The sequence below is a fragment of the Pelodiscus sinensis genome, chromosome 2, assembly GCF_049634645.1.
Source record: "Pelodiscus sinensis isolate JC-2024 chromosome 2, ASM4963464v1, whole genome shotgun sequence".
In the NCBI taxonomy this organism is placed as follows: Eukaryota; Metazoa; Chordata; order Testudines; family Trionychidae; genus Pelodiscus; species Pelodiscus sinensis.
The window spans coordinates 40933453-40959893 of NC_134712.1; the positions used below are offsets into that span (position 1 = coordinate 40933453).

Sequence of the window (26441 nt, forward strand, 5' to 3'; positions counted from 1 at the left end):
ACAACAAGTGAACCAAGCGAACCCGAATGGAACTGAACAGAGGGGTTTTATTAACATTTGGACGGGAAAAGGTCCATGGGTGCTGAGTGCATAATTCGGTGACGTGTGCATAGATTCCACAGGATGGTGTGCAGCTGTGAAGGGCTGTGCAGCTTCTAGGGAGCTAAGTGCACAACGTTTGAGAGGGGTGCAAAAGAAGACTGAGTGCAAACACTGGCTTTGGCAGGAAAACTCCTTTCCCTGCTTTCATGGTCACACAAAATGGAACCCATCAGAGACTCCATTTTAACTAAACTGCCTGACTATAACAGTCATGTTTATCCATGATAACCATTAACAACCTCAGGAAGAACAGACTAAGGGGGCAATAGACAAGCAATTATAACAGGAGTCCAAAATTTATTTTCATGCTTATACCTTCACCAAAATAAGTTGCTGCAGGTTCTGGGGGTTATTGGATACTGTACCCTCCTACAGGGTTGCCAAGGTCTCCTCTTCTGTGTGGGGGCTCAGCAGTCCAGGGCAGTCCTCAGCTTCAGCAAGGTCATCAGTGGTGCTCCTGCTCAGGAGCTTAGGACAAGCCTCTTTCTCCTCCAGTGGCTGGGGCCTTACTGAGCTCCTAGGCTGGATTTTTATACTATTTGCCCTGTCCCTTGGCTTCTGGAGATTTAAAGGGGCAGGACCAGGCTCTGTCCATCCAGGCTGGGAGATGGGTTCCTCCCCTGTCTGGGTCAGTGAGCGACCATCTCTGCTCACTACACTGAAATTAGTACTGATCCCTTTGTCCAGCCTCGGACCCTGGTAAGCAGCCTACTCTGGCTCCCTCACCTCCAGCCGCCTTGAATTCAAAAGCCTTCTCAAAGAAGAGGAGGGACCCTAATGCTAAGAAATGGTCAGTCACAAGATCTTGCTCAGCGACACAGAGAGTCTCATGTGAGCACTTATGACACTCCTGAGTCCCAGCACCTCCAGTCATAGTGCTGCTATGACCAGCACCCACCATACCAGTACCAAGCCTAAGAGTGCCGAACCGCCTGCCTCAAAGTTAGCACCAATGGTGCCACCCACAGCGAGAGTATCGACCGCTACTGCCAAAACACTGACCACCAAACAACAGCACTGACTGCCAAACAGACCATTACCACAATGGCACCAACGACTCCGGCACCACACTCAACACCATTGCCACTCACAACTTCAAATACGGTGGCACCATTATCATTGGTACCACCACCATTTATGAGTCACGCTGATTTTACAGTTGCCTCAATGCCACAATCTCCACTCTTTGGTACCGATGTCTCTCCTAAACCATCTACACCACATTATGTATCTCTGGCACCATCCCATTTTTCAAGTGAAGATGATGATGGGGATGAGGCTATCTTTTCTCCTCACCAGTTCTCTCCACCAGACATCCATCCCCAAAGGCAGTGTCTACCCCCTGGGAACCACCGTGGTATGGGCATCTCTATATACCTCTGCTCATGCCATATCCCTCACACTGGCAATACCAGAGCCCATGGGGATCCTGTAAGAGGCACTATAGCAGATAAGCATGCCCTTATAGACACATGTACCATCTCTCCAGGTCCTCAACTGTGACCTGTACTTTACAGGGCAAACTGGAGAGGGGTAGCCATGGTGACCTTTTCATCAGAACAGCATTCACAATTGACCAGGTTCCTTGGTCGGATGTGTCTATGGCCACTTGCAGAGCCGTACGAGAGACTAGGGTGCCCTCATTGATATCTGCCCTGAACTGTTCCTTCTTGTCATCAGGAAGGCTGTCAATAAAATGTGAAAGTTACGTGAAGATATGATGCGTACATTTTGCGAGCATTGCCATGTAGTTGGGTATATGCAATTGTAATGATGCAGAGGAATATGTTCTCCTACCCATGAGATCTAGGCGCTTCCACTCCTTATCATACGGCAGGGTTCTAGCTGGGCTCTGTTTTCCCCTGTGGTGGACCAAGTCCACCACTCAAGAATTAGGGGAGAGGTGGGAAAACAGGGCTGTCAAGGTGGAGTAGAGTGCTCTGGGTCTGAGGTTGGCCTCACTGTATTCTCCAGTGAGAGAAGTTTAAGTTGGAGCTCCTTTCCCTTGTGCGTGCAGGCCGTTAACTGCTTAGAGTGTCGGCACTGAGAGGTAGCGTGTGTCTGCACCAGACACCATACACACTGTGAGTGCTGGAGACAGGAATTGAGAGCCTGCAGGAGAGGCAGCATTTGAATCCTGGGGAACCAGACATCCTGGGGGAAAAAAAATTGCTAAGGCAAAAAATGGCCTTAACAACAATAGAAGTCTCTCTCTTTTAAAAAATACAACTAACTGTAACTAGAAAAAACTACTACTATTACTAAATACAAACCCTATAACACACACTACTATCTGCAAGAACAAGATAAAGTTTGAAAAGCTGGAGAGCAACTGTGGTTCTGACCAACACCGGCAGCATCCACAAGGACACTCCTTGAAGAAGAACGTGTCATGCTCTCTTCAGCATTGTGACATACTCCAAAGCCCCTAGTTTCCTTAGGGGAAAACTGCTCTTTAGTTATCAAGCATGGAGCACCTACCAGGATATCTCTCACAGCAGTAGTGAAGATTACTCACCTTGTGCACTCAATGGCATTCTTCTAGATGAATGTGTCTGTGGGTGCTCCACTATCCACCCTCTTCTCCTCTGCTTTGGAGATGGTGGCCTCTGATATACAGGAAGAACTGGAAGGCTTTGAATGTGCACATGTGGTTTAGACCACCATGGCATACTGTGATGGCACGCACGTGCACGATCTATGCAGGACTGCTGGAAAAATCTCTGATCCAGGTGCCAGGACAGCACCCAGACCAAGTGTAGAGGACCTACAGGGACACATCTCAAAGAACTCCAGTTACTGCACAAAGTGAGTAACCTTCATATCCAGAACTATAACTATAACACAACACACACATCATTCTCTCCCCAGAAAGCACTCCCCAAAGAAACAAAACCCAATCAGCCCACTGAGGTACACCACAGGCTGCTCCAAGATGGTTCTTTTCAGACTGCCCAAGATCACTCAGATTGCATGTGTCCCTCAATGTCCTGTAACCTACAAGTAGAACCAGGAAAACCCTTAGGGTATGTCTAAACTACCACCCTAGTTCGAATTAGGGTGGTTAATGTAGTCATACGAACTTGCAAATGAAGCCCGGGATTTGAATTTCCCAGGCTTCATTTGCATGTTGCCGGGCGCTGCCATTTTTAAATGTCCACTAGTGCGGACTCCGTGCCCGCGGCTACACGCGACGAACTGTGTGAAATCTAGTCAGTGCTGACAGCGGTGCCGGTGCTGATTGCAGAGCTGGCTGCGATGCCGGTGCCGGCTGTGGTGCCAAAGACGTTGCTGGTGTATCTTGTGCTAGCGGTGCCAATTGTGCTCACTGCACCGACAGTGCAGCTGTAATTGTAGGTGTCAAATCTGGCCCCGAGACTGGTAGCGGTGCCGCAGTTCGCAATTTTCATGGTAGGCTTGGCCTAGGTGCCGATGTGCTATGGCTTGGTTTCGCTTTATCCAGATGGCAAGTAGGAGCCATCCCTGAAGTGCTTGGCTTATCTCTGATGCTAATACGAGTCAGTGGCAGCGAGCAAATTGGAGAGGGCCTCTTTTTCGCAAGAGTACAAGGCCCTGGCGAGACAGCCCAGTGCTTTTCGGCTCTAACAGAGTCCGATCTGGGCAGGGAGGGCTCTGTCTATGAAGGCAGTAGTGCTTTATTAAATAAAAGCATTTTGAGCCTCATCTCCCTGTCCCTTTGTGCTTGTGCTGTTAACGTGAAGCAGAGAGGACATTTTTGTGGGATATGCCCCTCACCTAGACACCTAATACAGCGGGAGTGCCCATCTGAAGCAGGCATGAGTTCCTAGCAAGTGTCACATTTTTTTTAAATGGGGTGATCCCAGCATGGTTTTCCTCAGGTGATTTTCTCTTCTTTTCTCTCTGTTCTTCCTTAAAAAGCAAGCAAACAAACAAAAATGCGCAGTACTGCGACATCTGTCCTTTCTTTTGCTTTTTTTTTAAAACAGCTATAATCTTAGATTATACTGCTAAGATTAACTAAACTAAGAACTATTAACACTACAACTACCTATCCAATGATTAAATAACAACTGTTTAACTTCTGACAGGATCTGATGAGAGGGAGCTCACTCCGTCTGTGACCGAGGACGGTTAGGAGGAACTGGCGGGAGCTGGATTGCACGCTCTAAGAAACGGTGTGAACAGCATGAGGTGCCTAACACGCATGCACGGTCTGGCAGACCACTGCTGATCAATCTCCAATCTGCGGCACCAGGACAAGCCTGACATCTACAGTGGAGCACCCACGGGGACCCCACTCGAAAAAGTAGTAGGAGTTAGGGAGGTGATTTTGCCTCTGCATATGCTATAAGTGAAACCACCCTACTGGAATACTGCCTCTAGTTCTGGTGTTCACATTTTTTAAAATGATGTTGAAAATTGAAGAGAATGCTGAAGAATCACAAAAATTATTCTAACGTGGGAAACAAGGCCTTCAAGTGAGAGAATTCAAGAGATCAATCTATTTAGTTTATCTATTCAGAAAGTATTGCCCGAAGCAGAAAGATTTCAGTATTCATTTCTTCCCTGAATTCTGTCTACAGACAGTGATTTTACACTAAATATTTTCTATATTGATATTATCTGCAATGCTCACTGCTGATAATGCTCTGATTTATACTACGCATTGACCTTCTCTAGTCTGGCACCCTTGGGATCTTACCAGTGCTGAACCAGCGAATTTGCTGGACCATGAGAGGTCAGTATTATCTAGCAGCATTACCAACACTTCCACTGCTTACTGGGCTCTTAGAAGACATTTAGGGGTAAATTAGAGCTAAATATCAGCACAAAGCAATAAGAGCCAGGACTGGTGGCTGTAAACAAACTGTAAGGGACTGTGAGAAAGTTGGCCACACAATGAAGTGGACATCCGGCTAACTACAATCATGCCAGACCACGGATATTTCTGGACCAGAGTGTGCCGGACAAGGGGTTCAACCTATAATTTCCAGCATTAACCAAAGTTACCAATGCACATGTAAAATATATTTTAGATTAGCCATTTTAAGCATTTCTAATTGTAGCATTCAGATTATTTTTAAGCAGTGAAAAATGTATTTGAAACAGGAAGTTCAGTGTTTGCCTTTCTAGAATGCATACTCAGCAAAATACTACTCAAACTTAAAAAAATAATATCTCTCCTGAAATTTTCTGGGATTATGAACTAAAACCATGAGATTATAACAGAAGTAACGACTGTTCCTCGAGCTGTGTCCCCCCCCATTGGTGCTCCACTGATGGTGACGGGTCATCTCTGGAGCCGCAATTCAGAGTTTTTTCTAGAAGTTTATGGTTGGGCTGCACATGTGCAGCAGGCATCTTGCGCTGGTGACAGTTGGACGCCTCGTGTAGCAGCCTGACCCTCCCCTTCAGTTCCTGTCTACACCTGAGTTAACAAGGACTCTGAGTAGAGGGAAGGAAGGGAAGGTCGTGGAGCACCCACAGGGACATACGCCTCAAGGAACAGTTGTTAGTGCACAAGGTGAATAACTTACTTTTTTTTCTTTGGGTGATGTCTCTGTGGGTGCGCTTCACTGATGGGGACTACAGAGCAATATTCCTTAAGGATGGTGGGATTTGAAGTTACTGCTTTATAGCAGACTATAGTACCGCTATAGCCACTGTTGTATCATTTGTTAATTGAGGCATAATGCCTGGCGAAGGAATGGTTGGATGACCATGTCTCAGCCCTGCATAGGTCCTTGAGGGGTACCCGTTCAGGAAGGCGGTAGATGTCACAGTGACACGAGTGGAATGTGCTCTAGTTGGACCTGGTAAATCTTTATTATGAAGAGCATAGCAGTGTTGTATACATGCTACAGTCAATTTGGAAATTTGTTGCGTTGAGATCGGGGTCCCCTTGGATTGTTTTGCAGTAGACAGGAAGAGGCGTGGGGATTTGCAGAAGTGTTGTGTTCTGTCAATGTAAAAGGCTAGACTAGAGCGTGTCAAATGTCTAAGTTGTGGAGCATAGCCTCTCTGTGAGACGTGTGGGGTTTTGGATGGAATGTAGGCAGAACTATGGGTTAATTAATGTGGAAAGAGTTACTGACCCTAGGCACAAATGATGGATGTAGTCTTAGTGTGACTTTGTCTTTTGTGATTATAGTGTACAATGGTGCTGTTTGAGGGCTCCTATTTCACTAACTCTCCTTGTGGAGGTGATCGCCACCAAGAACAGCACTTTCACTGTCAAAAGTTGGAGTGAACATATGGCTATAGATTCAAAGGGAGGCCTCATGAGGCAGTCCAGGACCAGATTCAGATCCCATGAGGATGCTGGGGTCCTGCGAGGTGGATAGAGATTGTGGAGGCCCTTGAGGAATCTCCTAGTGATCGGGTAGGCAAATACAGATGAACCATCGACCTGCTCGTGGAATGCCACAATCGCTGCTGGAGGAGATAGATACCTTGATGGAGGAGATAGATATTATTCTTCAAATAATGAAAGTATTCTAGGATGAAAGGGAATGGAGGCTGACTGGGGTTGATTTGTGCCTGCCGACATCAAGATGTGAACCATTCCCACTTGTGCAAGTAGGTCCTTCTAGTGGATGGCCTTCTACTGTTGGGGAGAATGTTCCTTACTTCCTCTGAGCACTGGGCTTCCATCCCTTGGAACCATACAGGAGCCAAGTGTGCGGGTGTACAATATGTGGCTGGGGGTGAAGCAACTTACCCCAATTTTGAGAGAGAAGGTTGTGCCGATGTGGTCATGGTATGGGTGGCTCGATTGACATGCGCTGAAGGTACGGGAACCAGGTCTGTCTGGACCATGATGGGACTATCAGGATGACTCGTGCTGTGTCTGACCAGATTTTCTGCAAGATCCTGGGGATTGGTGGAACTGGAGGGAATGCGTAGTGCAGTGGTTTGTTCCAGGTGATCAGAAATGCTTTGCCTTGGATCCCTGACCAAGCCCCGCTTGAGAGCAAAATTGGGAGCACTGGGAGTTGTCCCTGGTTGAGAAGCAATCTATCGGTGGGTAGCCCCACCTGCAGAAGATGAGTTTTATGGTTGATGGATGCAGCTCCCACGCGTGATCTGTGGGGAAGCTGCAGCTCAAAGTATTTGCTGTGACATCGTTGATCCCTGGTAGATATGATGCTTTGAGGGTAACTCCATATTAGATACACCAATTCCAGAGGCGAATCGACTATGCACAAAAGAATTGAGAGCGAGCGCCCCTCTGCCTGTTTATGTAAAACATGGTTGGTGTATTGTCCATTAGGACTCATACCGTGTGGTTGTTGATAAAGAGGGCAAAGTGCCTGCATGCATTTCTGACTGCTCTTAGTTCAAGGAGATTGATATGCAATAGGGCCTTGTGTGGTAGCCACTTCCCCTGCACCGTATGGTGTTGCAGGTGTGCTCTCCATCCTATTAATGAGGCGTCTCTCATAATCTGCACCGATGGTTCAGGTTGAAGGAAGGGAACCCCTGAAAGGAGGTTGTGAGGGGAAGTTCACCATTTGAGAGAGTCTATTACGGGTGTTGGGATATTGACTCATCTGTCAAGAGAATGTTGAGAGGACTTGTAGACTGAATTGAGCCAATTCTGCATGGCTCGGAATTGGAGCCGTGCATAGTGTGCCACATATGTAGTGGCCACCATATGACCCAGTAATTGTAGACAGGTATGGGCTGTAGGCGATGGGTCCATAGGTAGTCGCTATGTCTCGGAGTGTATTGAACTGTTGGTTGTCTTGTAGGTAGGCCTGGGCCGATATGGAATCAAGGCACACCACGATAAACTCTTAAGTTTTGAACTGGATTGGGGGTTGACTTCTTCTGGTTTATAATGAGTCTGAGATAATCGAAGAGATGTCTGGTTTTGGAGACTCTCTTGGATGCCTCTGCATGTGATCTGCCCCTGATAAGGCAATCGTCAAGGTACGGGAAAATGATGACTCCATTCTGTTGAAGACAGGCTGCCACTACTGTGAGTACCTTTGAAAAGACACATGGAGCTGAGGAAAGACCAATTGGGAGGACCATATATTGAAAGCAGTCGTCTCCGTATGTGAACTGGAGATAACATCAGTGGGAAGGATGTATTGCTATTTGGAAATATGCATCTTGTAGATCGAGGACTGCAAACCAGTCCCCCTTGTCCAGCACTGGAATTATCGAAGCCAGTGTAACCATTTTGAAACGCTGTTTGCGTAGGAACTTGTTCAGCCTGTGGAGATCTAGAATTGGCCTCCAACCCCCTATTTGTTTCTGGGTGACAAAGTAGTTTGAATAAAACCCTCTTTGCTTGTATGTTTTGGGTACCCTCTCTATCACCCCGATTTGAAGGAGGCAATCTATCTCCTGTCTGAGGAGGGTCTCGTGAGAGGGGTCCCTGAAGAGGGACAGGGTAGGAGGGAAGGTAGGGGGAAGTGCCGTGAAGGGTATGGAGTATCCTACGTGTATGATCTCTAGCACCTACTGGTCTGATGTTATTGAGACCCATTGATGGAGAAAGGGGCGTAGTCTGTGGGTGAACAGATGTTTTTGGCTCATTGTCACTGGATGACTGGGGAGGTCGGGCAGACCTCGACCAAGTTCTCAAATCTGCTGTTTGGCAGTTTGGGAATCAGAGGATTGTGATTGAGGAGGCCTCTTCCTCTGGAGCCGCTGTCAAAATCGATTGCAGTCATATCGCCTGTATTGTGGACAGTTGTAATAGCTGTCCTTGTTTCTATTATACGGGGTGTATCTCTTTCTCCTGTATGGTGGTGTGTACATGCCAAGTATGTGTAGAGTGGTTCTAGAATCTTTGCTACTATGCAGAATCTCATCCATATTGGCTACGAACAATTTTTGTTTATCGAAAGGGTAGATCCTCCACTTTCGTCTGCAGCTCCCTGAGCACCCCTGCTGCATATAGCCAGGATGTTCTTCTCATCACTATAGCTGTAGCAGTAGCTCTGGCTGCCATAACAGCCACGTCTATGGTTGTCAGTAGGGAGGTACGGACAATAGTATGTCCCTCGTGAATGACTGCCCTAACAATGGGCCTCTTGGAGTTGGGTAGGTATTCCATAAGTTCCGCCAGTTTAGAATAGTTATAGAAATCGTGATTCGCCAGCAGTGTGGAGTAGTTTGCTATTCTTAGCTGTAAAGTGGCTGATGAATAGGTCTTTTTGCCGAAAAGGTTGAGCTTCTTTTATTCCTTTTCACTGTTTACAGCCTTGAACTGGGGAGCTTTGGATTGTTGGTTGGCTGCATCCACTACTAGCGAGTTTGGTTGAGGGTAAGAGAAGAGAAAGTCCAGATCTTTAGGAGGGACAAAGTATTTCCTATCTGTTCTTTTGGAGGTTAATTATATAGAGGCAGGTGTGCGCCAGATTTCATCAGACACCTCCATTATTGCCTCATTGATGGGAAGAGCTATCTTTCCCTGAGAGGAGGGGCGGATGTTCTTCAAGAGGCGATGTTGTTTCTCCTTGACTTCTTGGAGGTGCACCTTCTGACTGGTGACTACTCTTAAAAAATTCCTGGAATTGTCTGAGGTCATCTGCACAACTCGATATTTCAGGTACCACAGCGTCGTTGGAGGATGGTGACAAATTATTCTCCATTGTTGGCTGGTCTTGATGATACTCTCCCTGTCACTAATTTGTCGCTCTTCCTCATCCTCTGAATCTATCGAAGGTGGGAGGGTGTGAGATGGAGAGGGTAGTGGGAGATCCCTAGCAGAGGCCATCATGCCCTATGGGCAGTGTCTGCGTGGCTCCCAATAGTCCCATGGTGTCCACCTGGGAGGGTAATAGGGAGGAGGATATTGCTATTCTGAGTACCAGTAAGGATGATGAGTTCTTTCATAGTGCTGTTGAAAATGATGAGCTACAGTTGGGGATGAATGCTGCGAGAAGACACTCCTCCGATTAGCTTCATTAATTGCGGCATTCCCCTGCATCAGACAGGGTCTAGCCCGACATTGTGGTGAACCCGGAGAGTCCAAAAATTGTGGGAGACCCCTCAAGGGGGGCGTGAGGGATTCGGCTCACTGTTGTAGTTACCAGCTGTCACTGGGAAGTTGGTTTCATTCTGCGTTGCAGCGCTATGCTATGCTGCGTCTGCTTTAAATTCTCCGATGGAGAGGGGCTTTCTGCCCGTGATGGTTTTGCAGGAGGCTGTGCTGGAACTTTGCGGATCTGCTTGGCAGGCAGTTCCGCTTTGTTGTGCGGCACCGAACGCTGTGGTGCCGGCTGCCTCAGTGCCGTGCTGTGCTTGCCCAACCTCTGTGGTGCCACCGACCCACGCGCCGGCTCCGAGATATTTCGGGCTGCAGCTGTCGGTTATAGAGCTTCCCTGGCGGATAGCCTGGGGGAAGGCTTTGCTGGCAGAGACCTGGCCAGAGAGGCTGCTGCCCTGTTATGTTTGCGAGGCACCAAAGACGCGGATCAGGTCTCCATGGCTTGCCAAAACGTCAGGCTTGCCAGAGGGCTGCACAGCTTTTTCAAACAGCAACATCCATAGCCACATTTTGCGGTCCTTTCTGGCTCTAAGCCCCTTACAGTGATTGCACTTTTGGGGGGCATGGGCTTCCCCCAGGCATCTCTTACACTATGCATGCCCATCCAACACTGGCATGGGCTCACTGCAGTTTACACATTTCTTGAACTGGGTAGAGGACAGCATACTGAGTGATTTTTGGTCTCAGGCTGCCTTCTTGTTCTTTCCCCTCCAATTGGATTCTTTTCTTTTCTCTTTCTTCTTTCTTTCTTTTTTTTTTTTTAACGTCTGTCCACTGGTGTGACAGGCAATCTGCGAGATTAAAGCTGCCGCCTCTACAGCGGTCCATGAGGACTGCCTCTGGGACAGTCTGTTCTTTCCCTTGCTGTTTTTCCTTTGAAGATGCAACTCTCAATCAATTAAGGGCAATAGCCTAGGGTAGAAGCAATTGAGTAACAAGCATCTAAGGGAGGTAAGGAGGAGGAGGGACACCGCCTGAGGCGAGAGAGGTTGAAAGTCCATCCGAGGCCCAGGGTGGTTGAAGAGGAACTGAAGGGGGAGTGGAGCTGCCACACGAGGTGTCCAACTGTCACCAGCGCAAGACACCTGCTGCAGGCGTGCAGTCCACCGTAAACTGCTAGAAAAAACTCCAAACTGCGGCTCCGGGGATGACCCGTCACCATCAGTGGAGCACCCATAGGGGCATCACCTGAAGAAGAATTATTATTATAAATACTGGACTTCCAGAGAACAGACTGTATTCAATGCTAGGATGTTGGCATAATTATTCTCATGCTTCATAGATTCAGTACTGAGTCTGGACTATGATGAGATTAAAAAATAACATTAAAATCAATATGAAAAAAGTAGATAGTAAATTTTTCTTAAAACAAGAAGGTTGAACATAATACATTTACCATGCATTTACTGCCATCTACTGCCAGACATTTATACTGAGGGAGTCAATGATTCTTTATGCACAAAATAAGCTGGTAACATAAGAAAAGCCACATGATATATTTAGAGTTCACAGTGTTTTATGTAATCTAACCTTTGAAATATAACTCTTCTTATAATAGCATTACTATATATGTTACCAATGGTATTGCTATATATTGTAACAACTTCATATAATCAGAGATTCTAATAAAGCAAAAGCTCATCATAAATGTATTACCTGAAATGTAAGGGCACATAAGCTTCTTGAAAGTTTTGGTCTTACATTTGAGTGTGCTTTATTGGCATATACATGCAATTTACCACTTTTCTCTCTGCCAGATTCTTTTAGAGAACAAGATAGATGAGTGGTAGGGCCCTGGTTGAACTTTAAAAGCTCCTGCTCCTGGACATACTTAGATGATGGGTACTTAGATTTTTGTCAGTTTACAAGTACAGAAGTCAACGGAAGTGAAGCAATGATTAGAACAGTTTGAAACCTTCTGGTGTTTGCTGGTGGTGGGAACTGTTGCAATTTTTGCTTAAAGAACTGCTGTAAACTAGTGATGTATCATTTTAAGGATAACCAATAATTTTTAAAAATTAGATAAAATGCTTTTTTGTTATTGTTGTTGCATAAAGTGCCCTAACCAACGGCAAGGAAGACATTCAGTACAGTGATTTTACTGAGCCTTCATTTCAGCTTCCCTAAAGCTGTACTAGCTGGTGAGTTCCAGTACTTGCTCTCTATAATGAACCCCTCACATTCAAAAAAGAAAAGCATCATTCCATGAGTTCACAATGGAAATTCAAGTAACTTGTTTATCATAGAGCAGTGTTTCAAAACCAGTTTTACACCCTGATAACTAATCTCTTTTTCCTGAAAGATATGTGAGGGCTACTAGAAAAGCATCTACTTCAATTCCTTTGCATGGGTGTATATTTTTCTAAGTGTAATCTTAAAAAGAACAACATAAGAAAAACCATACTTGGGCAGACTACAAGGCTAGTTAGCCCAGTATCCTGTCTTTTGGCAGCAGCCAATGCCAGGTGCTGCAGAGTGAACTAACAGAACAGGTAATCATCAAAAGATCCATCACCTATCACCCATTCCCAGCTTCTGCAATGGTTAGGACACCATCCTTTCCCATCCTGGCTAATAGTCATTGATGAACCTATACTCCATTAATTTATCTAGTTTTTGAAAAATCCTGTTATAGTTTTGGCCTTCACAACCTCCTCTGGCAGAGTCCCACAGGTTGAGTGTAGTTGTGTGAAATACTTCATTTTAAAGTTGCTGCTTATTAATTTTATTTAGGTGATCCCTAGTTCTTATGTTATGAGGAGTAAATAGAATAATAGAATTCTCAGGAGGTCATCGGGTCCACACCGCCCCAACATGCCCAAAGCAGGACCAATCCCAACTAAATCAACCCAGCCAGGGCCCTGTCAAGCCAAAACTTAAAAACCTCTATAGATGGAGATTCCACCACCTCCCTAGGCAACACATTCTAGTACTTCACCACCCTCCTAGTGAAATAGTTTTTCCCTAATATCCAACCTAGACCTCCCCTACTGTAACTTGAGACCATTGCTCCTTGTTCTACCATCTGTCACTACTGAGAACAGCCTCTCTCCATCCTCTTTGGAACCTCCCTTCAGGAAGTTGAAGGCTGTTATCAAATCTCCCCTCACTCTTCTCTTCTGCAGACTAAATAATTCCAAGTCCCTCGGCCTCTCCTCGTAGGTCCGTGGTCACCAACAGGTTGATCGCGATCAACTGGCTGATCGTGAGGCCTCGACCAGTCGATCACGAGGCGTCCTGTCCGCCCCCATTTCCCTCCCACCCCCGAGAAGCCCCACTACCTACCTCCAGTGAAAATGGACAGAAGTCCCGCAGCTTAGCGCTACTTCTGGCAATTCCGGAAGTAGCGCTAGCTGCTCTGCCGGGTGTACTGCGGGAGGGAGCATCGGCTCCCTGCACTGCACGGGAGGGGTGAGTCAGCCCTGGGGGAGGGGCACGCGCGGGGCTTTCCTGCGCCGGAGGGCGGGGGGTTGGCCCCGGGGCAGGCGTGCGCGGGGTTTTCCTGTGCCGGGGGGTAGGGCCCCGGGGCAGGCGCACGCGTGCAGGGCTTCCCTGCGCCAAGAGGTAGGCCCCTGGGCAGGCGCACGCACGCAGGGCTTCCCAGCACCGCGTGTGGTTCGGCCCTGGGGCAGGCAGGTGCTGGTTTCCCTCTGGGGGCGGGGGAATCCTGAGAGGAGGCAGATACAGGGGACTCTCTGCCTCCACTGGCACCCCACTCCCCAGCCACAGAACTCTGTCCCCACTCCCGTCCCCAGCCACAGAACTCTGTCCCCACTCCCCTGTCCCCAGCCACAGAATTCTGTTCCCACTCGCCTGTTCCCAGCTACAGGACTCTGTCCCTATTCATATCCCCACTGGCACCCTGTCCCCAGCTGCAGAAACCTGTCCCCACTGGCACTCTGTCCCCTCAGCACCTTGTTCCCTCTCCTCTGCCCCCAGACGCAGAGCTCTGTCCCCACAAAATGTATAATTATAAATGCTTCATTTTAGATTTAAATAGCATCAATAAAAAACAGACCATTTATTTCATAACTATAAACACGTGTTTTAATTTTATACATCGCATAATTTATCAGAGTGTGTAAGTAAGGGCTGGGGATAGCAAATGATGAACAGGAGGACGGGGCTTCAAGAAAGGGGCAGGGCTTCAAGGAAGGGGCGGAGCGGTAGATCTTCGCCTGTTCGGAGATTTAAAAAGTGATCTTGGGTGTAAAAACGTTAGAGACCACTGTCGTAGGTCATGAGCTCCAGCTCCCTAATCATTTTGGTTGCCCTCCACTGTCCCCTCTCCAATGAGTCCACATCCTTTCTGTAGTAGGGGCCCCAGAATTGGACACAATACTCCAGATGTGGCCTCACCAATGCCAAATAAAAGGGAATAATCACTTTTCTAGATCTGCTGGCAATGCTCCTCCTAATGCACCATATTATGCCATTAGCCTTTTTGGCTACAAGGGCACACTGTTGACTCATATCTAGCTTCTTATCCACTTTAATCCCCAGGTTCCTTTTCTGCTGAACTGCTACTTAGCTAGTTGGTCGTCAGCCTTTAATAATGCTTAGGATTCTTCTGTCCCAAGTGCAGGACTCTGCACTTGTCCTTGTTGAATCTCATCAGATTTCTTTTGGGCCAATCCTCCAATTTGTCTAGGTCACTCTGGACCCTATCTCTGCCCTCCAATGTGTCTAGCTGTCCCCCTAGCTTAGTGTCATCCGCAAACTTGCTGAGGGTGCAATCCATCCCCTTATCCAGGTAATTTATAAAGACGTTGAGCAAAACCAGACCTGATCCTTGGGGCAATCTGCTTGAAACCAACTGCCAACCTGACATCGAGCCATTGATCACTACCCATTGGGCCTGACAATCTAGCCAGCTTTCTATCCACTTTACAGTCCACCGATTTCAGCGATATCCACTTTACAGTCCATCGATTCCAGGCTCTCGATTCCAGCGTATCAGGCCAGGACCAGTCACTCAATTCCCCGGGAAAGACGAATACGAGGTTGGGCATCCCCATGTGGACCTCGGGAGGCAATCATCTAACCTGACTAGCAGGGGGATGGTAGATTGACGCTCAGAGTGAGTGTGTTGTTGGGCCCATCTTTATACCCAGGGAGTCACGTATTCTCTTTCTTATCTATGGTGCCAAATGGTGCCAGTTCTTACAAGGGAGTTGTGAACTTAATTTACACTTGTGAGAGAGAGAACTAAATTGGGAGTACTGGACATTCTTTGCTCAGCGGGAGAGTCCTCTCCCAGGGATGTTGTGTGATCATATCAACACAGGTGCCAGCCAAGAGAAGTTCTCGCAGCCTCTGGGTTGTTATTGGCTTGATCACCCTCTTGTATCTGTGTTTACAGTTATCCAGGGTCAGATGAGCCAGCATATCCAGACCTCTGTCAAGGGATCAAAGCCTATGCTGATTTTATTGCTCTCTGTGCCCTGTGTGCTCTAGGCACCTCAGAGGGGCAAGCAAGATGGATGTGACGGGGTGGGGGTGGGGGTGGGGGGGGGGGGGGGGGGCTCTGTCTTGCTATACCCTGAAAGAACATTTTTGTATTTACTTCAAATTTGTGTTTAACATGTGAAATCCTTCCCTCAACAAATCCCTCCAAATTGTAAGGATTTCAAAACTTTTGAGTGCTCTGCCTAAAAGTTGCATGTCATTGTAACTGTAACAGGGCAGATTTGAACCTGGGATCTCTGGAGCTTAGTATAGGAGCTTCTACACTCCGAGTTCTTAGCCCATGTTGTAGAAAAGAACAGTTACTTACCTTGTAACTGTGATTCTTCGAGATGTGTTGCTCATGTCCATTCCAATATAGGTGTGTGCATGCGCCATCAAACTTTCCCCTCAGCAGTACCCTCCTGAAGTGACACTGATATATTGGCCCATATATACCCCTGCTGGCCCCCTCATCCACTCTGTTCCTTTTTACCGGCATATTCCAGATAAAGGGCGGTGGGTGGGGATTTGGAATGGACATGAGTAACACATCTCGAAGAATCACAGTTATGAGGCAAGTAACTGTTCTTTCTTCGAGTGATTGCTCATGTGCATTCCAGTATAGGTGACTCCAAACCAGAACATAACTAGGCAGAGGGTCGGATGTAAAAACCAAAGAGGAGTTAAGGACTGCCCTACCTAGGGCAGCGTCCTCTCTGGCCTGATGCGACAGCGCATAGTGGTTGGGAAACGTGTGGCTCGAGGACCATGTGGCAGCCCTATATATGTCTAGGATGGGAATCTGCACTGCGAAAGCAGTGGAAGCTGCCACAGCTCTCATGGAGTGTGCTCTAAGGGTCAGGGCTGAAATGCCTGCTATGGAGTAGTACTCCCTGATACAGGCGGTTGGTTATCCATGAGGCAAACTGCTGAATGGATACAGGTTGGCCTCTCATGCGTTCCGCGATGGCTATGAAAAGTTGTGATTTTTGGAACGGTTTGGTCCTGTCTAAATAAAAGGCTAGCGCCCTACAGACGCTAACGTGTGTAAAGCTTGCTCCTTCTCTGATGCATACAGTTTCGGGTAAAAAACTGGTAGAAAAATATCCTGGGAAGTATGGAATGCAGAAATGACCTTCGTCAGAAAGGCTGGGTAAGGGCAAAGCCGAACCTTGTCCTTAAAAAATCCTGTGTAGGGGGGATCTGACGTCAGCACCCTAAGCTCAGACACTCGCCTCGCAGATGTGATAGCAACTACGAAGGATACCTTATATAATAGGTGAAGGAGGGAGCATGTGGCTAGCAGTTCAAACGGGGGCCCCATAAGTTTGGCAAGCACCAAGTTTAGGTCCCATTGGGGAACCGGTTGCCGGACATGAGGATAGAGCCTGTCCATGCCTTTTAGGAACCTGTTGACCACTGGGTTGGCAAATAGCGTTTTCTCCCTTTCCCCTGGGTGGACGGCCGAGACGGCCGCTAGGTGGACCTTAATGGAAGAGGAAGAGAGATACTGGAGCCTAAGGTCCAGCAGGTAATCCAGAATCAGGGGGACTGGTGCCCACCTCGGGTGCACCCCCTTTTGAGAAGCCCAACAGCAAAACCGCTTCCACTTAGCGACATATGGGGTTCTAGTGGAAGATTTTCTGCTACCCAGAAGGACTTCTTGGACTTGTCGAGAGCACTGGAGCTCCTCTGCCAATAAGCATGGAGCTTCCACGCTATTGAGTGGAGGGACTATAGGTCCGGGCGGCAAAGCCTGCCCGAGCCCTGGGATATCAGTTCCGGGACTAGTGGGAGAGTTATGGGCCTCTCACATGAGAAGTTGAGGAGGGTCGAAAACCAGTGTTGCCTGGGCCACGCTAGGGCGATTAGAATTAATGATGTCCTGGACTCCCGCACTTTCAACAAGATCCTGTGAACTAGTGGGAAGGGCGGGAAGGCATACAGCAGGCATTGCGGCCAGTGGAGGAGGAAGAGTATCCCCTAGGGAACCCTGTCCCTGTCCCATGAGGGAGCAGTAGTGGGGGCACTTCATATTCTGCCCTGTGGTGAACAGATCCAGGTGGGGAAATCTCCACATGCAGAAGATGGATTGGGCAATGTCCCAGAGCAGGGACCACTCGTGTCTCGCAAACAATCTGTTCAGTCTGTCCACCAGGACGTTCTGTGAGCCTGGGAGATAGGAGGCCATCGGGTGGATATCCGCCCCAATGCAGAGTTCCCATAGGCTGATCGCCTCTGAGCACAGGTGAGGTGAATGAGCCCTGCCCTGCTTGTTTATATACACCACTGCTGTCGTGTTGCCTGACAGGATGAGGACAGGCTTGCCCCTCAGGTGGGGAAGGAAAACTGCACAAGCCAGTCGGACCACCCTGAATTCCCTGATGTTGATATGCAGGGAGGCTTTGTGGGGGGACCACGTAACTTGAGTGTGCAGCTCTCACAGGTTGGCTCCCCAACCCATGTTCGATGCATCTGTGACCAGTCGGATGGTTGGGACTGGCCAGGAGAATGGGACCCCTGCACAGATTTCTGCTCGATGGGTCCACCTCGCAAGTGCAGGGAGGACAGGGGCGGGGACGGTTAACACTGTCCCACTAGTGGATGGCCAGGTTGTGCACTCACGATAGCCAAGTCTGCAGCGGATGCATGCGCACCATGGGTGTTGCACTACGTAAGTGCAGGTGGCCATGAGGCCCAACAAATGCATGAAAGCCTGGGCAGTGGTCACTAGAAAGTTCTGGAGTGACCTGACCACTGACTGTAGTGTGAGAAAGCGGGAGCTGGGTAGAGAAGCTCTCTGAGACCGGGAATACAGGGTAGCACCCATGAATTCTATTGTCTGGGTAGGAGTTAAGGTGGATTTGTCCAGGTTTAAAAGAAGACCTAGTTCTTGAAAAAGTTTGCAGACTATGCTGATGTGGTCTCCCACCTGGGTTTCCAACTCCCCTCGGAGGAGCCAATCATCCAAATAAGGTAACACTTGGACTCCCCTTTTTCTGAGCTCAGTGGCTACCACCGCTATATATTTGGTGAAGACCCAGAGGGCCATAGAAATACCAAAGGGGAGGGCTGTGAATTGGTAGTGGTCTTACAAATCTTACACGCATCTGTAATGTGCGATTCTCCCAGGCACTTCAAACAAGATGAGTGTGGGTCACCACACAGCATAGACTTGTTGCACTTCTTGCAGGGCTTAAAGTCTTGCGGGCCGGGCATACCCTGCTGCGGGCGCACGTCACGCAGGGTAAAAAGAAAACTACAAATGAAGTCTTCAACTAAATCAACAGGTACTTAAATGAAGATTGCTAACAAAAGAGAAGAACAGTGAAGAGAACGAGTTGAAGACGAGCTGAGGGTTGTTCCAACGACTGTCACAGTGGTAAGAAGGAACTGAGTGGGTGAGGGGGCCAGCAGGGGTATATATGGGCCAATATATCGGCGCCAATCCATGGGGCTCCCTGCTGGCGCTAAGGGAAAAGTCTCTGACAGCGCGTGCATGCTGCACGCACACACCTATATTGGAATGCACATGAGCAATCACTCAAAGAAGAATCTCTTGTTCTTAGCTGAATAGTAATAGAGAGGTAGCCGTGTTAGTCTGATCTTGCTAAAACAAAAGGAAAAACTATGTAGCACTTTAAAGACTAACAAGATGGTTTAATAGGTGATGAGCTTTCGTGAGGAAGTGGGTCTGGCCCACGAAAGCTCATCACCTATTAAACCATCTTGTTAGTCTTTAAAGTGCTACATAAGTTTTTCCTTTTGTTCTTAGCTGTTGCTGTGGTTTAGTTGCCACTGCATGGGATAGTGAACCACACTAGGGCTACGTCTACACTGTAGCCTTCTTCTGCAAAAGCTTATGCAAATGAAGCACAGAGTGGAATATTGCCGTGCTTCATTTGCATAATTAATTAGCAGCCACTTTTTCGCAAAAGCGAGCTGTGTAGACAGCTCCTTTTTGTGCAAAGACTTCCTCTTGCGCAAGAGCCGTTCTTCCTCATTTTTTCAGGAAGAACGGCTCTTGCGCAGGAGAGGGTTTTTTGCGCAAAAAAGAGCCGCCTACACAGCTCCTTTTTGTGCAAAAGCGGCTGATAATTAATTATGCAAATGAAGCAGGACAATATTCCACTCCGCGCTTAATTTGCATAAGATTTTGCAAAAGAAGGCTACAGTGTAAACGTAGCCCAGGTGTGTGTGTTACACAGTGTTGTAATCATGATAGATCCGTGATATTAGAGAGAACAGGTGGATGAGGTAATATCTTTTATTGGTCCAAAAGTGGTATTTAAGCTACCAATGCCATCTGTGAATTCAATCTCAAAATTAATAAAGAATGAGTAGAAGCTACTTTTAAAGAGAAACTGACCATTTAGGAACAGTGAAAGAGAAAAGGTTATTTCCCATTCAGAGAGAGGTGTTCAGGTCAAAACTAAGCTGTGATAGAACATCCCTCCATTCCCTCACAAAGACAAGTTTTCTTTGAATGGTTCTTTAATCTGGCCACAGAGAGCCAATTTACAGAGGAAAAATGTGAGACAACATATCCATTCAAGGATAATACTGATGTTTCTACTAATACCTAATGACTCTCTTAAATCTGAAGTTACTGCACCGACTATAAAATATGGTAGAAGTCTTGACAAAAACATGAAAAAGTAAAAAAGGAGCATTAATTTACTAACCAAAATTTATAATACAAAACACACCAGAACTTCAGAAATTATATAAAAAGCTAACTTTATTGAACGCAAATTAACATTTAGAGAACACACTTTTTAGATGCTTCATTATGCACCTTGGATGTGACCACTGTGTGATACACACAAGCATTATTATACAATGTTTCCCTTCTCTACTGAATTATTTCCAGACTATACTAGTATAATAAATCCTAACTGATAAGCTTACTAAGTATAAATTAAGAGGCATCAGAACTGAATTTTTTTAATATAAGCAAAACATGAAAATACTTTGGAGAACCATGTTTAGAAACAGTTCTACTCTGAAAAGTGACTTTATAAAAATAGCATTTTCTTACACAGCAGATCTACATTTCATGTATTCAAAGTCTACTTGCTTATTTTAGGGACAAAAATTAGTTCTTAGAGATTTTCTCACCTGGTAGGATGTGGTCACTCTTGTGTTAGTCAAGACTTATGAGCTAGAAGATTACAGATCATCTTGTACCTCAGCTATAGATTTTTTTCTTAAGATCTGCAAAGTTATATGTGTGCAAAGATATTAAAAGTAATGGCGCTGCACAGGTCTCATGAGAGCATAAATTTGGGTTGCAGAATTTTTATTACTGACCATGATGCGTAACAGGACCAAAGGCTCAGTTTGCAGAGTTGAAAGTTAGAAAAAATATATTTTTCAATAAAGCACATCTGATAAAGAAATAATTGAGACACAACATCACAGAACACTACAGTGTCATTTATTCATTCACTATTCAGAGGAGAACGATACTTTAAAACTATCATAACAATGACACAAGCTACAGTGATCCCTAGTTACTGTTGATTTCCAAGATATGGTCTCCAGTTTGTTCACACTAGCGCACACAGTTTTGTGAACTAATACTTTTTCACAGAGGTGCTGGAATTTTCACACACAAAACACTTTATGACAAAACGTGCATGAACAAAGTAATGTGTGCACACATCATATTATTAGTCTCAGTTATCTTTGTGAATATGTGTTAGTGCACATAATGTGTTTATGGATGTATATGCTTGTGATAAGCTGCCTATTAATAAATGGATACTGTACTGAAAATCAGTCCCTCAGATTATGCTATCTAACTCCACTTGGACCTCAGGACAGTCACAATTTTACCAGTTCATGGTAACTATTCCAAACTAGCAAGCAGCATTTGTTTTTGCAAACCAAAAGCAAACATACTGGATCTGTAATGGTTTTGAGACAAAGACATGATATGGCATGATAACAGACATCTTCTTCTTTACATAGCTAATAACCTGGCTTTGGATCAGATAGACATGTTTAAAACTAAACATCTATTTAAATCCCATTGTCTAAAATAGGACTTAAGTGCTCTTCTTAAACAGAGATGCTTTCCTGAGCTGGGGTCTTTATGTTTTTTGCTCATGAGTGTTTCCTGCCCAATTATCTTAAGACATGTAGCATATCTATGGAACACCATGCAGTGAAATAAGCATTTACTGAAAAAACTAATATTATTTTAAAACAAACTAGCAGGGAGATTTTCAGAGGCACAATTGGGCATTAGGCACTCACCTACCCCTAGGGCAGTGGTAGGCAAAAGGGCCTCCACGGGCCAGATTCGGCCTGCCAAGTGTGTGGATCCAGCCCACGGAGGCCCTGTTGCTCCCCAGCCCCCAGGCCAATTAGAGTCTGGGGGCAGGGGAGCGCCCAAAGCTGCCTCTTGCCCTGCCATGAGCACATGGCACTTAGGAGTGCCATGCGCTGCCTGCAGGGTGGAGGAGCGGGGAGAGCGGAGGAGCCTTCACATGCCCCCCCGCCCACAGGCCAATCAGGGCCTGGGGACAGGGGAGCTGCGTGAAGCTTCCTTTGCACTGCCCTGGCCCTGCAAGGAGTTCGCAGCACTTCAAAGTCCCACGTGCTCCTCACAGGGCAGGAGGAGACTTCCCGTGCTCCCCCACTGCTAGGCCCTGATTGGCTTGTGGGTGGGGGAGCATGCCAAGCCTCTTCCAGGGCATGGATGCCCAGTGGGAAGGGGGGGCAAAAGGGCTCCCCCATCCCCAGAGCAATCATACTCTGGGGGTGGGGTAACCCCACCCCTTCCTGTTTAGGCTCCCTCCCCTCCAGGATGGCCTGGGGCTACTTCAAAAAATTTTGAAGTGGCCCCCGGGCAAATATTATTGCCCAACCCTGCCCTAAGGTCTTTCTAAGGGTTCAGGAAGACTTTTAAAGTAACATTTTAACAACTATTCATCTGATTATATTTCAATGGCTAAAGTAGTTTATGCTGGATATGGTCACTATGTTAAATCATGAGGGGACGATGGCAGAAAATGGGACAAATCAGGGAATATATTAAAACAATAATATAAGAACAGGCATTTGTACAGCACTTTCCATCTACAGAGCATCACAAAGCTGTTTAAAAAGGTAAGAATCAGCACCTCAATTTCATGGATATGAAAAACAATACAGAGCAGTTGCTCACGGCCACATTAATTCCATGGAAGATCAAGAACACTACCTAAGCCTCCTGCCTCTCCACCCTTTGCCTTTTCAATGGGCCACTCAGTTGTACATCTGTCAGACTAGAAAATATTCAAATACATAGGTTTTATGTGATGTACAATCAAAGCAGAAACAAATAAAGCAACACTGCACCCCCCCAACTACAAAACAGAAAAACTCAAAATTTGGGCTCATGTGGATCACACAGCATCAACAATAATACAGTTAAAACTTTCATGCTGAAGTTATTTTAAATAAGTGAGAAAGATTCTACTACTTAGTCCTCAAAGGTTTTTTTAGTATTTGTTTAAATACTAGTTAGGAATTTCCAGACAGATCCTCAGTTGTGGTGAACCTGAAATATATTTGATGAATATAGTATTTTATAGTAAATTCTAAAAATAAGGGATAATTTTTAAGCTATTTTGGAAATACATGTACATATGAAGAAAACTATGACCCTAGTCAGCAGCAGAAGCACTTAAACTATTTCCTAAAAAGAAATGGCACATGCCCTCACTGAAGGCAATAAATGGATTTTATCATGTGTTAATGACAGTATTCAGGTAACTTCCGACTGACTTGGCAACATGTACCATGTTTCAAGTCATGGTTTACTATTCACAACACAGAAATATCTACAAGTTATACAAAAACAAAACTTTCTAGCACAGAATATAAAGACAAAGTCAAAACATTTACATTAATATTTACATAGTTCTGCAGACTAATCTTAGTTCAGGACTACTTCATTCCATGATTAGCTCCTGTATAAAGTACAGTCAATTAGTTAATCTTTTGAGTCAATTAAATAAGAAATCTTTCATCAACTAGGGTTTTGGATGCCAAATTCTTCTGCCCAGCAGTATTACGTATAAACCTAAAAATCTAAAAATAATAAAACTAAGTAAGTTTCTTAGCAAATGGAGAAATATTTTAAATAATTCAGTTCCTGTACATGATACAATATTAACAATTAATTATGTACTCTGTCAAATGTCTGGACCTTCCACAACAGCACACCTTCATTAGACAGGCTCCTATACTAACAATAGGCTTCTTTCTTTGAAATCAAATGGTAAAGGACAGATATTATAGATATTATACCTCAACAGTTAAGAGGCTGAGCTAAGGGCCTCTAAAAACCTGTAAAATGTGATCAGGATAATGGTAATAACATATGACCTGGATTATCTGTGTGTCACACTAGTGATACTGTAATATATGATGCTTTTTTTAGAGTGGAGAAACAAGCAATTTGTTATGTCTACAATAAGAATCCTTTAATTTTATTTGTAGAATCACTTCCTTCTGAAGAAGAGACTGAAACCCCCAAATATTTGACATTTGTAGTTATTACATTATAACTATATATTCATAGCCTGAACAGTTTCTATTCTATATTCCCAAAATCTTTACTACTGATGACATTTACAAACATGGTCAAATGTATCACATATGGAATTATGTGAGGTAGAAAGTGGATTAAAGTGCACATGCATGGAAATATACTCATTTTGGTGGAGACTTCCAAAAGGGAGCCAAGAGAGTTAGGTGCTCAGCTCATTAGATTTCATGGACAGAAGGGCACTTACTTCCCTTTCTGCTCCTTTGAAAGTCCCAGCATTAGTTTTTTTGAGGCCCTAATATTCATTGCCCTGTGTATTTTCTATTGAGTGCTGTTATTTGTGTCCCATACATACATGGTGCAGAAACATGCAGTGTAATTATTTTTATTCATAAATCTTTCCTTAGTTTATGAAAAAATCCAGCATTCTTTTAAATAGTTTGTTAGCATAGTTTTCTGTGAGCCCAGCCTGTTAAATACTCAGATTAGATAAACTACGTTATTAATATGGGGTTTAAAAATGGAAATTTACCTCCTGTTGCAAATATGTGAGAACAGCTGCTAGGACAAAACTTTGGGAAGCCAAATCCACAACAGAGAAAAACAGTATATCGAAGATGAGAAGTGTAGCCTCATTGCCATAAAAGAGAATGTCACTGAAAGAATGTCCTTCATCTATAGAAAGAAATTAACTTGTTGCAAAAACATAAATTAAATCTGAATTTCAGTGATAGTAATTTGTAAAGTTCCCTAATACAGGTAAACATATCTAGGATTACAAAATAATTTAGGATAAGGAAATATACCACAGAAGCATAACCATGGCATTGTTCTCAACCAAAAATAACATAACAGCTTGCTTTTAAACATAATCTACAAAGTGCCAGATTTTCAAAAATAGGTGTGCCATATTCACAATGGCATTTATACACCTACATGCAACTCATCTGAAAGCCTGAATCAAACAGTCAGTAAACTGAGCCATTTTAAAGTCATATGTACATATGAGTCCTTGTCACTTACATCTTGAGCAAATTGCTGACTCTGGCTCTGATTCAGCAAAGCAATTAAATGTGCTTAAATACTTTCCTGAATCAGGGTCTCAATAGCAGGAGATCTTTAATTATGTCTCCTCATTTGGTTTTCAGGAAAAAGTAATCCCTTTGTTTTAATGTATATTTTCAAGTTCAGATCACTTTTTATCAATATGTAACATTTCCTAAAGAGAAATATCAATGTACACACAATAATAATAGCAAAGAAAAAAAACAATATAAAAGATCAGAAAACATTTTGGCCAGGAGGCATAACATAAAATAACACACCTGCTTGAATATAAGTAATTGGAGAAGAGGTATCTTCTCCCATTTTTTTCACAGCTTTAGAGATCGTGTGTCTAATCTGGTTTCAAATGATTAGCCCATTTACATATATTGTAAGGTAAATGTCATCTGACTGTGCCTTGGCACATTTCATGGAATCTATTATCTCCATTTTATTCTCTCAAGAGCTTGCCAGACCCAACTTATACTGGCTGTGGTTAGCATACCAACCTCATTCTCTGTCATTTTATTCTCCTGGGTAATAACATTCAACCTTTAAACTATCCGACAACTACAGATTCCAGCCACAGTACAAGCTGCACAAAATATATATAATACAATACTGACCTCATCACCACATGAAGTGATGCGCGGTTATCCTATGTTATATAAGTTAAATGGGGGAACACATTAGGTCTCTCTGTTATAGTACAAGATTATCAACACGTTCAGTTAAAATGCTGTAATTTTCCCCTGTTCCATTGCAACTGGTCTCTCTTTTGCCCTCTAAGAAAAGTAATAGTAATATGTTTTTAAGTACATCAGAAGCAGGAAGCTGGCTAAACAACCAGTGGGGTCCTTGGATGATCGAGATGCTAAAGGAGCACTCAAAGATGTTAAAGTCATTGTGAAAAAGCTAAATGAATTTTTTGTTTCAGTCTTCACAGCTGAGGATATTGGGGAAATTCTCAAACATGAGCCATTCTTTTTAGGTGACAAATCCCAGATTGAGGTGTCATTAGAGGAGGTTTTGGAACAAATTGATATACTTAACAGTAACAAGTCACTGGGACCAGATGTCATTCACCCAAGAGTTCTGAAAGAACTCACATGGGAAATTTTAGAAGTAACAACGGTGATTTGTAACCTATGCTTTAGACAACTTCTCTATCAAATGACTGGAAGATAGCTAATGTGACACCAATATTTAAAAAGGGCTCTATAGGTGATCCTGGCAAGTACAGACCGGTAAGTTAAATGTCAGTACTGGGCAAATTATTTGAAACTATAATAAAGAATAAAATTGTCAGAC

At 45.0% G+C, this 26441-nt stretch overlaps 1 protein-coding gene across 2 annotated transcripts in view; it reads right to left on the reverse strand.

Moving 5' to 3' along the window:
- Positions 1 to 20264: 20264 nt before the first annotated feature.
- Positions 20265 to 26441, reverse strand: part of TMEM67 (transmembrane protein 67) — an 82159-nt gene continuing 75982 nt past the window's right edge. Inside the window, exons 27-28 of one of the 2 annotated variants that reach the window (XM_014571520.3) lie at positions 24619 to 24761; positions 20265 to 23626 (exon numbers count right to left, since the gene is read on the reverse strand). In XM_014571520.3, coding sequence (XP_014427006.2) covers positions 23546 to 23626; positions 24619 to 24761 — 224 coding nt within the window. In that variant the 3' untranslated portion in view covers positions 20265 to 23545. Of the gene's footprint in view, positions 23627 to 24618; positions 24762 to 26441 lie in introns of those variants that run through there. The other variant, XM_075920385.1, reaches the window with a different exon arrangement.